At 35.9% G+C, this 13,046-nt stretch overlaps 1 protein-coding gene across 32 annotated transcripts in view; it reads left to right on the top strand.

The window, feature by feature from the left end:
* HELZ (helicase with zinc finger) overlaps positions 1–13,046 on the top strand; it is a 167,437-nt gene that overhangs the window by 113,048 nt on the left and 41,343 nt on the right. For all 32 annotated transcript variants that reach the window (XM_054670615.2, XM_063799209.1, XM_063799200.1 and 29 more), the window contains 4 exons: positions 3,749–3,953; positions 8,330–8,381; positions 9,184–9,374; positions 11,739–11,946. In XM_054670615.2, coding sequence (XP_054526590.1) covers positions 3,749–3,953; positions 8,330–8,381; positions 9,184–9,374; positions 11,739–11,946 — 656 coding nt within the window. The remainder of the gene's footprint in view (positions 1–3,748; positions 3,954–8,329; positions 8,382–9,183; positions 9,375–11,738; positions 11,947–13,046) is intronic.

Below are 13,046 nucleotides of genomic sequence, written 5' to 3'. Positions count from 1 at the left end.
TCCTCCTAACAACCCTATAATGTGGGTATTTTATTTGCATTTTAAATGGGCAGCCTGATTCAGAGAGATTAAATTGCCCAGGGTCACATAGCTATTATGTGGTTCACTCAAACAGATGTCAGATTGACTTCAAAACCCACATTCTTCTCTCTGGTTATGCTGCCTTTCCCAGAAATGATGGATATGCTCAGATAAATCTGCACGGAATGGCCGGAGGCTAAAAGGAGAGTGATAACCTTTTTTCAAACCAAGGCGTTTGGAGAAGGTCTTCCCTTGAACTGAATTTCTTCATTTAGCACATTTTATTTACTCTGTGAAATATAAACATATTTCATGTATGTGTAGAGATATATGTATATTTGTGTACACACACACACACAGACACACACAGTGACCTAAGGACACCAAGTGATTTTTTAGTGTTTTATCAGTGATCCTAGAAGTAAGGTTAACAGAGAAAGAAAATCAAACTTTGTGTTCAGGCAGTGATTAAAAATAAGGTTACATCCTTTGAAATGCCTAAAATTATATTACAGTGTAATACGCACTTGGGTTTTTAAACCAATAGTACTAAAAAAATGGTTAACATAATATTATGTTAACATTTTAGGGAGGGGGCTGAGAATTGATGAAATCTTTAACCAGAGTGGTGAATTCTTGTCCTCATTCTATTGTGATCTGTCAATTATCTGTATTCAGAAATGCTTCATAATTGTATGCATAGTAGTTTGGTAAGGTATTGGGGAGTTCAAGGGCCAGTGTAAAGAGAGAAAAGGAAACATTTTAGCTTTAAAACTAAGAATTTTTGAAGGAAAGAAGCATTTCCCTGAAAGTTTAGAAGTGAGACACAAATGTCATTTCAATAGTAAGGAATAATAATAATAGTAGTGCTGGTGCCCCACTTTGCACATGAGGAAACTGAGATATAAAGAGAGGCTAAGTAATCTGCACGAAGTCACACAGCTACTGAATGGTAGAGTCAAGATTTCAGGCTAGTTCTAGAATCCATGTGCTTTACCATTTTGCTATATCAATGGTGTCAAAAAAAAAAAGTCAGATTTAACATGCAAATTTCAGGTCACTTTTGGAGTCAGTTTAACTTGATTAACTTATAGTAAGTAGTTAATGTTACTTTTAAATTGGTATACGTTAACTCGAAGGCTATTTCTTTGAAATCTCTAGAATCTTCTGGTAGGCAAAGACTGTCACCAAGCTCCAGCTTTTTGTGAAGTATGAGGTTGTTTGACTTAATGTTACTTCAAATTCTGTTCATTGCAGTCAAGGTCAGTGAGGGTGACATAGGAACAGGGTATGGAGTTTTAAAAAGTAGCTTAAAAATAGAGCAGCTTCTAGCATTTTGGCTGTGAAAGCTGGAAATGAAAAATGTAATAAGAAATTGATATTAAAAATTGAGCTAGAGGCTGCGTATAGTAGCTCATGCCCATAATCCTAGCACTTTGAGAGGTCAAGGTGGGAGGATTACTTGAGGCCAGGAATTTGAAACCAGCCCTGGCATCATAGTGAGACCCCATCTCTACAAAAAAATTTAAAAATTTAGCCAGATGTGGTGGCACACAACTACAGTCCCAGCTACTCTGGAGGCTGAGGCGAGAGGCTTGAGCCCAGGAGTTCAAGATTACAATGAGCTGTGATCATGCCACTGCCCTCCTGCCCTTCACTCTGAGTGACAGCACAACCCTGTCTCTGAAAAAACAAATAACTGAACTAGACAGAGTAAAAGTCAATCCATTCTTTCCTTAGCGTTTTGCTTTGTCTTGAAGTCCAACGCAAACCTGAAATGCCACTCTGTGAAACTGATACTTTATCAATTAGACTAAAAAGACCTTTCTTTTGAATGTAGTATGTAATAGAATTGTATTGATAAATATGCAGTTGAATATTGTGGCTATTCTTATTAAAAGGGTGGGAAAGTGGATGGATTTTAGATCCTGAGTGCTATATAAGATAGTCCTTCCCTATATTTTCTCATGTTATGATGAGAAAAAAAGCACAATTCCTTCATTGGGGTTCTTAAAAATAAAAATAAAGGACAGCTTTTCAGCATGCATTTCCTGGCAACACACATTTCCAGCAACTGCATGACTGTCTTATTAGCCTTAGTCTTATAGTCAGAAGTACATATTTAATATTTTGTAGCATTTTTACTTTTTCTGTTGTTTACATATAGGTCTAAAATTTTTTCTGAATCCATTTGTTTATTTTTTGTTTATTCATTCCATTTAAAATTTTTTATTTTTTTTATTAAAATTCTTTTTTCGACAGCTTTATGGGTACAAGTGGTTTTTGTTTACATGGATAAGTTGTATAGTAATCAAGTCTGGGCTTTTAGTGTACCCCTCACCTGAGTAGTGTACATTGTACCCAACAGATAGTTTTTCATTCCTTACCCCTCTCCCACCCCGCTACCTTCTGAATCATCAGTATCTCAATTGATTTCTTAAACTCATCTTCAAAAAACTAGGAAAGATGGATATATGGCATATGTAAGAGAAGCACAGTTTGGAATTAAACTCTGCAAAGTTTTATGAATATATTAATAACCCAATTCCCATTCATATACTAACTTTTATAATATAAACCTTTTCATTTATGCTTCTTGAAGCCATCTTGATTACCTGCTGTCCACCTGGACACAAGGATACCAACTTGGGAAGAAACCATATCACATATCTTTTATAGCATAATAAAACATTATTTGAACCTCTCATATTAAACATAGGTATGCATATTTATAATAGTCATTTAAAATTTAAAAACTTTATATGTTGTCTTTTGTAATATGTATTTAATAATTTTAATATTTAGAAATCAATTTTCAAACCTAGAAACAACAGTATGTAAATGCAACAAGTTTTGAATGTACTTTTCTCCTTTAGCACTTATGAATTTGATTAAGAAATGAATAATCAACATTAAAATTAGCATTCCAACTTCCCATATTTTTCATAATTCATTTAACACTTATAACTTAGTTAATGGTATAAGTTGTGCTTGTAACAAGCACCTGTTAATTAAGAGAAAAATACGGAGTAGCTGGTTATTTCTTAAGAATCCTCATGAGGATTATGTACTTTGTGGCTCAAATTTATGTCTTGAGTTGGCTTTTCTTAGTCATCTAACACTAGGCTACTTTGGCCTTATAATTCAAATATATACACACACACATAGATACACATACATGTGGTATCTATGTGTGTGTATATATATGTGTATGTGTATATGTGTATGTATGTGCATATATACACGTATATACGTGCGTGTATATGTATGCGTATGTATATAAATTAGAATTATGTGATTTATATTCATTATGTTGAATTTTATATACATAGTATATATATGTATGTAGTAAGTATGCCTAGAAGTACAAATTTTATGTGAAATGAGTTGCCATCAGTTTTGAAAACTTATTATATGGGTAATAAAAAACACCATTTTGAATTAGTGTGGATAGGTGAGTACTGACCATATTACTTGCATTGATGAGCCAGAATTAATGGAGAGCCTGTTTTGTATGTACTATAATACAAGGTATGACTGTAGTTTCAAAATCAAACTTCTGGAGTCTTGTGATCTGGTAGAAAGATTTTATCTCAATCATAGATGACTATTGGGTTTAAGGATTTGAGGTTGGGGGTGGAATTTGAGATTATCTTTAGTTATTTATGTTCATTTCTGTGATCTCATCCATTGAATTGTAATCTGATCTTGTAAATCTTTTCTGTAGGAAATTTTGGGAACGGTTTATTGCCCTGTGTCATGAAAACAGTAGCCTACATGGAATCACTTTTGAACAGATCAAAGCCCAGTTAGAGGCTTTAGAACTAAAAAAGACATATGTGTTGAATCCGCTGGCACCTGAATTTATCCCCCGGGCTCTAAGACTGCAGCATTCAGGAAGTACCAACAAACAGCAGCAATCACCACCCAAGGTAAAGCCTCTGTTAATGAAATTGAAGAGGTTAAAGGGAGAAAACTTCGCAGAAGTGCCAAAGGTTTATTGGGATGCAAGTTACTTTAAGTGTTGGAATTGAAGGTTACATTTGGCGGCAAGCGGTTTCTGCAAGGAGCTTGTTTAGTGTGGACATGTAAGTGAAAATACAGTATGGTGTTTAGTCATGCTTAATGTTATGATCATTCTCAAACAATTTTTAATACCTGATAACTTCTGGTATCATTTTTATAAAATAACCTTCTAATCCTCTCTACTGATAGAGTTGTTTTAGTGAGATGTGAATAAAACAAAGAAGTTTAAAAGATTATCACACTTACTAAAACATGTCCTTATATTCTTTATAAGGAATAATGTTATAATAACGATATTTATATAAAGCAAATAATTCTGAACCTTTACTGATGACCAATTTATTTGAGGTGGTATTTGACAGAGTAAAAAAATTTGGCTGACTTCTTGAAGATGACTTTAATTGATTTTGACACATATTTTTTGTATAGAAGCATTCCAGTCAGAGGGAGTGGAGCAGGGGAGTCAAGGCCATTTCCACTTTTGAACTATAGTTATTTTGGACAGAGACAGCCGGCTTATTTGCTAGAGTGCCTGAAAAAAATGCTTGCACTTACCATCTAGAAAAGAAGGTTCTGAGACTGGCATGTTTAGTATTTGTTCTGTTTTTTTTCTTTGATATTTATAATCATCAGCATATTAAAGTTACCAATAAGAATTAAAAGAGTATGTCAGTTTTGCACTTCCTTTAAAAAATGTAAATCTTTTTTTTTTTTTGAGAGGGGATCTCTGTCACCCAGGCTGGAGTGCAGTGGCACATTCTGGGCTCATTGCAACCTCCGCCTCCTAGGCTCAAGCAATCCTCCTGCCTCAGCCTCTGGAGTAGCTGGGACTATAGGCGCATACCACCACGCCTGGCTAACTTTTGTATTTTTTGTAGAGACAAGGTTTAGCATGTTGCCCAGGCTGGTCTCAAACTCCTGGGCTCAGGTGATCTTCACGCCTTGGCTTCCCAAAGTGCTGGGATTAAAGGCATGAGCCACCGCACCAGGCCAAAAAATGTAAATCTTAATGTGTAAGCAGTAATTAATAGTTTAATATTTTGAAAATCTTTTAGCTAAATAGATATTCAGCTGAGAAGAGAACTATTCTCTGTGTTAATATACTGTTGTATATTCTTAGTTTAATAAAAATGGACCTAATGTGCAATAATACTTGTGATTTGGCATTTTTAGGGTATCACACATTGTACATAAATGAATCTTGTAGATTTCTCAAGCTTATACTATTAATGTATTAGCTGTTTATCAGTTAAGTTACTTCTATGTGCCAGATGTTATTGTAGGTGCTAAAGGAGCACAGTAGCAAATTAGCCCCCGAGTCCTCCTGTGGCCATGTTGGAGAAGTGAGAGGAAGTGAGAGGAAGAGGAAGTAAATTGAAGGCAATTTCTACCAAGGAGATCTTGTTCAGAAGTTTATTGGGTGGGTGGAGGTAGTGGGAGATTGGGGAAACATGTCAAAAACTGGAAGATAAGCTCACTTAAGGCAGAGATTTTTGCCTGTATTATTTGTTGCTCTCACCTCTGTGCCTAGAGCAAAATCTGGCTCATAATAGGTACTTAGAAGTATTTTTTAAATGAATGAGTAAAGCTTAAGAGAGCTTTTACAAAAGACTCCCGGTATAAGAGAACAGGGGACATGACTTTCATACATAGCTAGCTCTAGCTTAGTGCTACATTATTATTACTATTATTATTTTTTGAGACAGTCTTGCTCTGTTGCCCGGGCTGGAGTGCAGTGGTGCAATCTGACTTTTACTGCAGCCTCCGCCTCCCGGGTTTAGGCAATTCTTCTGCCTCAGCCTCCCAACTAGCTGGGACTATAGCCAAGCGCCACCATGCCCGGTAGTTTTGTGTGTGTGTGTGTGTGTGTGTGTGTTTTAGCAGGACAGGGTTTCATCACGTTGGCCAGGCTGGTCTCAAACTCCTGACCTCAAGTGATCCGCCTGCCTTGACCTCCCAAAGTGCTGGGATTACAGGCTTGAGCCACTGTGTCCAGCCTGCTACATTATTATTTTGTTAATAAGCTACCAAACACTGTATATTTTATATAAACTAAGTAAATTTACTGTTCTGTGGTTTCTTGCTAAGTCAAAATACAAAATACAGTGACTGGAGGATTGTATCCTGTATTGAACCATGTAGAATGCTGAGTTATACTTGTAGACATGCCACTATCTTTTTACTCCATAGGCCCGAATTTGCTTTTTTTATTTAGTATACTACACAGTACCCATAGTGCTGATATATATTGTCTAGCGTTCTTCCAGCTTTACAATGTAGGATTACCCTAGATTATGGTTACTATTTATTAATTTCCTATTGCTACTGTAATGAATAAGCACAAACATAGTGACTTAACACAAATGGATTACCTGGCAATTTTATGAGTCAGATGTCTGAATTGGCTTGGTTGGTTTCTTTGCTCTGGGCTTCTCAAGGCCAGCATCAAGATATTGGCTTTCTGGGCCCTTACCTGGAAGCTCTGGAAAGAATCTGCTTCCAAGATCATGCAGGTTGTTGGTAGAATCCAGTTCCCTGTGGTTATAGGACTGATGTTCTTGTTTCCTTGGTGACTGTCAGCCGGGAATCATTTTTAACTTCTAGAGGCTTCTTACCAGTTCTCAACTGTGTCCCCTACATCTCAGAGCCAGTAGTGGTGCATTGAGTCCTCCTTTCCCTGGGAATCTCTCTTACTTCCTCTTCCGCTGCGTCTCCCTTATTCCAGCCAGAGAAATTTCTCTGCTTTTAGGGCTCATGGGATTAGATTGGGCTCACCCACATAATCCAGGATAATCTCCCTATTTTAAATTTATAACTTTAATTAATATTCACAGAGTCCCTTTTGCCACATAACATATTCACAGGATCCAGGGATTAGGATGTGGGACTCTTTGCAGGGGCTATTCTGCCTGCCACACTCTGATTAAATTGCTGTGTTTCCTCCACATGCTAAGCAGTTGTCCCTGGTTGTTGAGTCATTAGCAAATTAGTGATAGGTCTGGAGGATAAGAAATCTAAATGGCTTGTCACCGTTTTGGAACTGTCTTATCTGCTGTTTGTGTCACTGGCTCTCCTTTCTTCTGTCAGTGTGTGTGCTACTGGCTGATCTTGTCTCTTCTAATTGCTCCTGCTTCTCATCTTATACTTTTGCCATCTTGATGTTTGCCTTTTTCTCCTTTTTTCTGTATGCTTTTCTTATCACGTCTCTATTCCTCACAAGTATATATATATATAGTTGGTGCCAATCACTGTGAACATGCTTTTTTTCCTGCTGTAGACATAATCCCCTCTTTAGTTTTCAGATGTAATTTACAAATTTACAAATTTGTGTGTGTCTAAAGGTAAGTTGCGCAATGTGCTACTTTTCCTCAATTGGCTTGATACGTGTTACTTTTAGCCCATGGGAAGAGAGAATTTTTTTTTTAATCCAGAAATTCAGAACCATTGTCTCTTCAAATACTGTTTCTGCCCAAATGTCATCATTTTTAATGGTAGACTAAATATACCATTATGTGAATTTGCTATTGCTTATTTAATAAATCCTGCACTGATTGGCATGTAGATTGTTAACATTTATTACACACATAAACCATGCTCTCTGTGCCCAAATTCATGATTACTTCATTTGGATAAATTTCTGGAAGTGCACTTACTGGGTTAACGTATGTACATTTTTGATGTTGTTGATATGTATTGCCATATTGCTGTCTAGCAGTTAGCTAGATTATCTCACAAGCAAATAATGACAGTTCCCCTTTTCCTGTTTTTGTTTTTTTAAAGTAAATTTTATACTTTAACATAGCATGAATTATACTCAAAATGTCATAAATCCTAAGCCATATTTGCATTCTTTTTATTCTGTTAAAGGTTCTCAGCTTGAAGATTAACATTTTTACTTTGAAAAACAACTTCTGTGTTTCGTGATTTGTTAGAAAATGTATAGAGAAACTGCAATTCTATTTCTGCAAAGGAATAGAATTTAAATCATGTTGATTGCATATTTCATTTTAATGAAAAATATTCATAAAAAAAGAATTTTAGATACCCTTAATTTGAAACTGAGAAAACTTGAGGCCCAGCAATATTATTTGAGATGGCTGTGACATAATGTTTAAAAAGAAAATTGGCTCAAAGCAGTCTAATGGTTATTAATTATAGACTCACAGTTTTTAGATTTTAATTATTGATGTATACATTAATTTACATATGATTAGGAAAATGGTCATTGTTTTCTAATACTAAACATGCTTAAATTATTATACATTTGTGTTTTTCTTTAAAGGGGAAAAGTCTTCATCATACCCAGAATGATCACTTCCAGAATGATGGAATTGGTAAGTGGAAAAATTACCCTATGAAAACTTGCTTTTATGATGTAAGAGATTTTCCCCAAATTTCACCACAAGAAAGAGGAGGGTGGGGAGATGGTTTCTCTCTCTCTCTCTCTCTCTCTCTCTGTCTGACACACACACACACACACACAGTCACTTTGGAACCTCTCAATTTTTTTATTCAACACTTAGGGTTTTATCAGTGCATTGATATGTTATTTCTGAAAAGGGGCAATTTTGTAGGTATTCATGTACATATCCAGAGGTTTTGAGGAAAAACATTTAAGCCTTTTATGTAACATAAATTTTCAGAAAATATTTATGTCCTACAAATATCAGATCATAAATATTTCAAGATAAAAAATTTACTTAAATGATTTTAAATATTGCATAGTCGTGCTTTTAAAATAATTCCTTAACTTTCATATTGTATGTGGTTCTGTTACAATTGTAAGTCAAAACTTTATTCTGAAGAGTTGTATAATTTTTTAGATAGAAGACTGTTTACTAGGAGTGTGTGCATAGCTTTCTCTCTTGAAAGACACATCCTGAGTTCCTCAGAAAATATTTAAAATTATGCTAGTTTATAAAAGGAATGCTTTGTATAATTCAAGTTAATTTTAGGGAGCATTATAAAAATTTTTTTTTTGTAATATGCTTTACTTTTCCACACTGATAATTCTTTGATGATAAGATATCTTAGGCAAACCTGGGAAATATATTTTGCTGTTGAATGATTTAAATTATTTTTTCTGGATGACTATGTACAGCTGTTGAGTGCATCCTTTTTCTGTTTATTTTTCAGTTCAGCCCAATCCTTCTGTACTTATTGGCAATCCTATTAGAGCATATACTCCTCCACCCCCTCTTGGACCTCACCCAAATTTGGGAAAATCTCCAAGCCCTGTTCAAAGAATAGATCCTCACACTGGGACAAGTATTCTTTATGTACCTGCTGTCTATGGAGGGAATGTAGTTATGTCGGTGCCTTTACCTGTAAGTGGACATTCGAAATACTTTCTATTGAATCAAGTAAAATAGGTTTCACTAAAATGGTTCTAATCCCAAATAGTATTCTACCAACTTCTTTTCTAAAAAAAATTTTCAGTGCTGATAATCTTCTTTTAAAGCAAATGTTACCTCTAACCTTGAAATTACAAATTGTTGCTTACAATTTGTTATTAGGTTACTAGTGACTGTGAAGAAATTATATTTCAATTTAGAAACCTTTGTAATATTTTGTTTTGTTTTTTTTTTGAGATGGAGTTTTGCTCTTGTTGCCTAGGCTGGAGTTCAGTGGTGTAATCTTGACTCACTGCAACCTTTGCCTCCTGGGTTCAAGCGATTCTCCTGCCTCAGCCTCCCGAGTAGCTGGGATTACAGGCATGCACCACTACGTCCAGCTAATTTTTTTTTTTTTTTTGAGACGGGGTCTCGCTCTGTTGCCCCGGCTGGAGTGCTGTGGCGTGATCTTGGCTCACTGCAAGCTCCGCCTCCCGGGTTCACGCCATTCTCTTGCCTCAGCCTCCCTAGTAGCTGGGACTGCAGGTGCCCGCCACCATGCCCGGCTAATTTTTTTGTATTTTTAGTAGACACGGGGTTTCACCATGTTAGCCAGGATGGTCTCGATCTCCTGACCTTGTGATCCGCCTGTCTTGGCCTCCCAAAGTGCTGGGATTACAGGTGTGAGCCACTGCACCTGGCCATGCCCGGCTAATTTTTTGTATTGGTAGAGACGGGGTTTCCCCATGTTGGTCAGGCTGGTCTCAAACTCCTGACCTCAGGTGATCCACCCGACTTGGCCTCCCAAAGCGCTGGGATTACAGGCATGAGCCACTGTGCCCGGCCACCTTTGTAATCTTTTAAAATATTTAATTGTAATCTTAATTTGTAATTTGTAATCTTTAAAATTTAATTTGTAAATCTAAATATTTAATTTGTAATCTTTTAAAATATTTTATTGAGGAAAATTGAGCTAAAAGTTAACAGAGCTAATGAATTGGTCTCATTTTGTAAAGTGATGTTTTCATTTTATCTTTTTATTTTTGTATAAGTCAAAAACTGTTCCCAAGAAATACAGGACACAGAGAGGCTTGGATTAGTCTAGTTCACTTGGATCTAAATTGATTTGAGAAATTCCACATCTTGTGAAATCTTAACTACTACTTAAAAACATTACTCTATCTTTTGTAAGACTATAGATTTTTAGAGGCCGTCCGTCTTGTATATAAACCCATTTTCTCTTTCTTTAGAATTTTTGAATATTTTGTTAATTTGCTGACACGAGTATTTTCAATTCAGGAGTTTTAGCCTTGGAAACAATTTCTTTCATTTAAGGCAAGCACTGTAATTTCAGGCTGAGATGATCATTGCCAAAGGTTTTTGGCAACCTTGCCCACACTCCAGAATGGGAAAATGCTTAGCTGCAAACATTTCTCAGCCACGTTGGTCAGGATAGTTCACAATCATGACAGCCAAGGAGAATGACTGTAAATGAGAAATACGTAATTCATGCCCACTCCCCATAGACTTCAGACTTTGGATTTTAGCAGTTATTTCTTCCAGACAGCTTGGCAACACTATACATCATCTGCTTTAAATAGTAAGTCCCTTAGGATTTTTATTTCACTTTACTAGGTCAAAGAGACTTCTATTTTGTAAGATTTCTGAGAGTTTGCATTTAACAGTTATAATAAAATAATAGGAGCAGTAGCTCAGATGTCATTGTATTTATTCCTTTTGTGTTAATATGCAGAGATTATATATCTAGACACACTTAAACAAGTTTTCTGTTTTTGTATTTTAAGGTAGAGTTGAATTAAAAGCACAGATGACCTATTTGAATTTTACCTATAATAAATGAACATTAAATGATGTGGTTACTCATATTAAGTTGGAATACCAGTTTTTTGAGTTGAGACTCCTTAGGCTAAGTTCTTCCTTAACTTTTCCCCCTGTCTATTAAACTATGTTTCTATGCAATTATGACTTTAAAAGATTATTTTTATGGTAATCTGACATGTATACATTCATATGGAGGGGAAACAAGTAAATACTATAAAATGATTTAATGCCTCAAGGAATAATTACCAATTTTAAGCCCTCAGTTTCTTCCTAATCTGAAAAATGATCTATTTTCCATTACATACTAAAGGTTCAGGGAGCTGTTTTTTAGCCAGTTAAGACACAATTGTTAGTATTAGCATCAACTTTGTAGTTATTTATTTTGAGAAAATTGACATCTGTGTGTGTGTGTGTTTATATGTCTTTGTATGTTTGCTTTTCCCTAATCAGCAGCACTCTAGCAGTTTGCCTTCCAAAATATACTTAATGCATGTATTTTATTTTTTAATAACCTAGGTACCATGGACAGGATACCAGGGTAGGTTTGCAGTTGATCCTCGAATTATTACACATCAGGCAGCAATGGCCTATAACATGAACCTATTACAGACACATGGACGAGGATCTCCTATTCCTTATGGCCTTGGACATCACCCACCTGTCACCATAGGCCAGCCACAAAATCAGCATCAGGAGAAGGATCAACATGAGCAAAATCGAAATGGTAAGTTGTACTTTGCTGTTCTCCTGTTTGTAAACTGATGACAGGTAAAGTTTTAGCCATATAGAAAGTTCCTTTAACAGTATGATTGTTAACTTTTTCATGGATTATAGACCTCTTTGAGAGAATCTACCAGCACTTTGGGAGGCCGAGGCAGGCAGATCATGAGGTCAGGAGATCGAGACCATCCTGGCTAACACGGTGAAATCCCATCTCTACTAAAAATACAAAAAAATTAGCCGGGCATGGTGGCGGGTGCCTGTAGTCCCAGCTACTTGGGAGGCTGAGGCAGGAGAATGGCATGAACCCGGGAGGCGGAGTTTGTAGTGAGCTGAGATCACGCCACTGTACTCCAGCCTGGGCGATAGAGTGAGACTCCATCTCAAAAAAAAAAAAAAAAAAGAAAAGAGAGAGAATCTAACATATAAACTATGGATCCTCTCTCCAGAAGATACAAATTATGTACACAGACACAAAATTGAGATGTAACCTCAGAGGGTCCTTTAGGTTAAATCCTACCACTTATGATTGGTGTCACTGAGTTTCTGAAAAAAATATTAAATTTGAATATTTAGAGTACTTTAAAATGGTAGTCATTTAAAATTGAGATGGAAGGTCCTCTCCTGTTAAACATTTTTGTTAACTCGAAATATTTTTGTGGTGTACTAAGCATTAATCTTGTGGGGTTATTTTTACTACAAGTCTGCTAGAATTACAAGGAAAATTTACTGTATTTTTTATTCAAGTTTATTGAGGTATGAGTTATATACAGTAAAATTCACCCTTTTAAAACGTACATTGATGAGTTTTAACAAATATCCAGAGTTGTTAACCTCCACCAAAATCAAGATACAAGATATTTGCATGTTTACAGAAAGTTTCTTTCCACCCTTTGCAATCCCATCCTCCAGCTCCCAGCCCTGAGCAACCACTGATCTGACTTTTGTCCCATACTCTCTAGTATGTCATAAAAATGGAATTCTATAATTATTTGTGTCCAGCTTTGTTCACTTAGCTTAATGCTTTTGCTGTTCCACCAGATTATATGTGTCGGTTGTTTGTTCCTTTTTACCGTTAGTATTCAGTTGTATGGATGTACCGCA

The sequence above is a fragment of the Pan troglodytes genome, chromosome 19 (assembly GCF_028858775.2).
Source record: "Pan troglodytes isolate AG18354 chromosome 19, NHGRI_mPanTro3-v2.0_pri, whole genome shotgun sequence".
NCBI lineage: Eukaryota > Metazoa > Chordata > Mammalia > Primates > Hominidae > Pan > Pan troglodytes.
The sequence above is the reverse complement of the archived record's forward strand: the minus strand, read 5'-3'. Positions and strand labels throughout refer to the sequence as shown.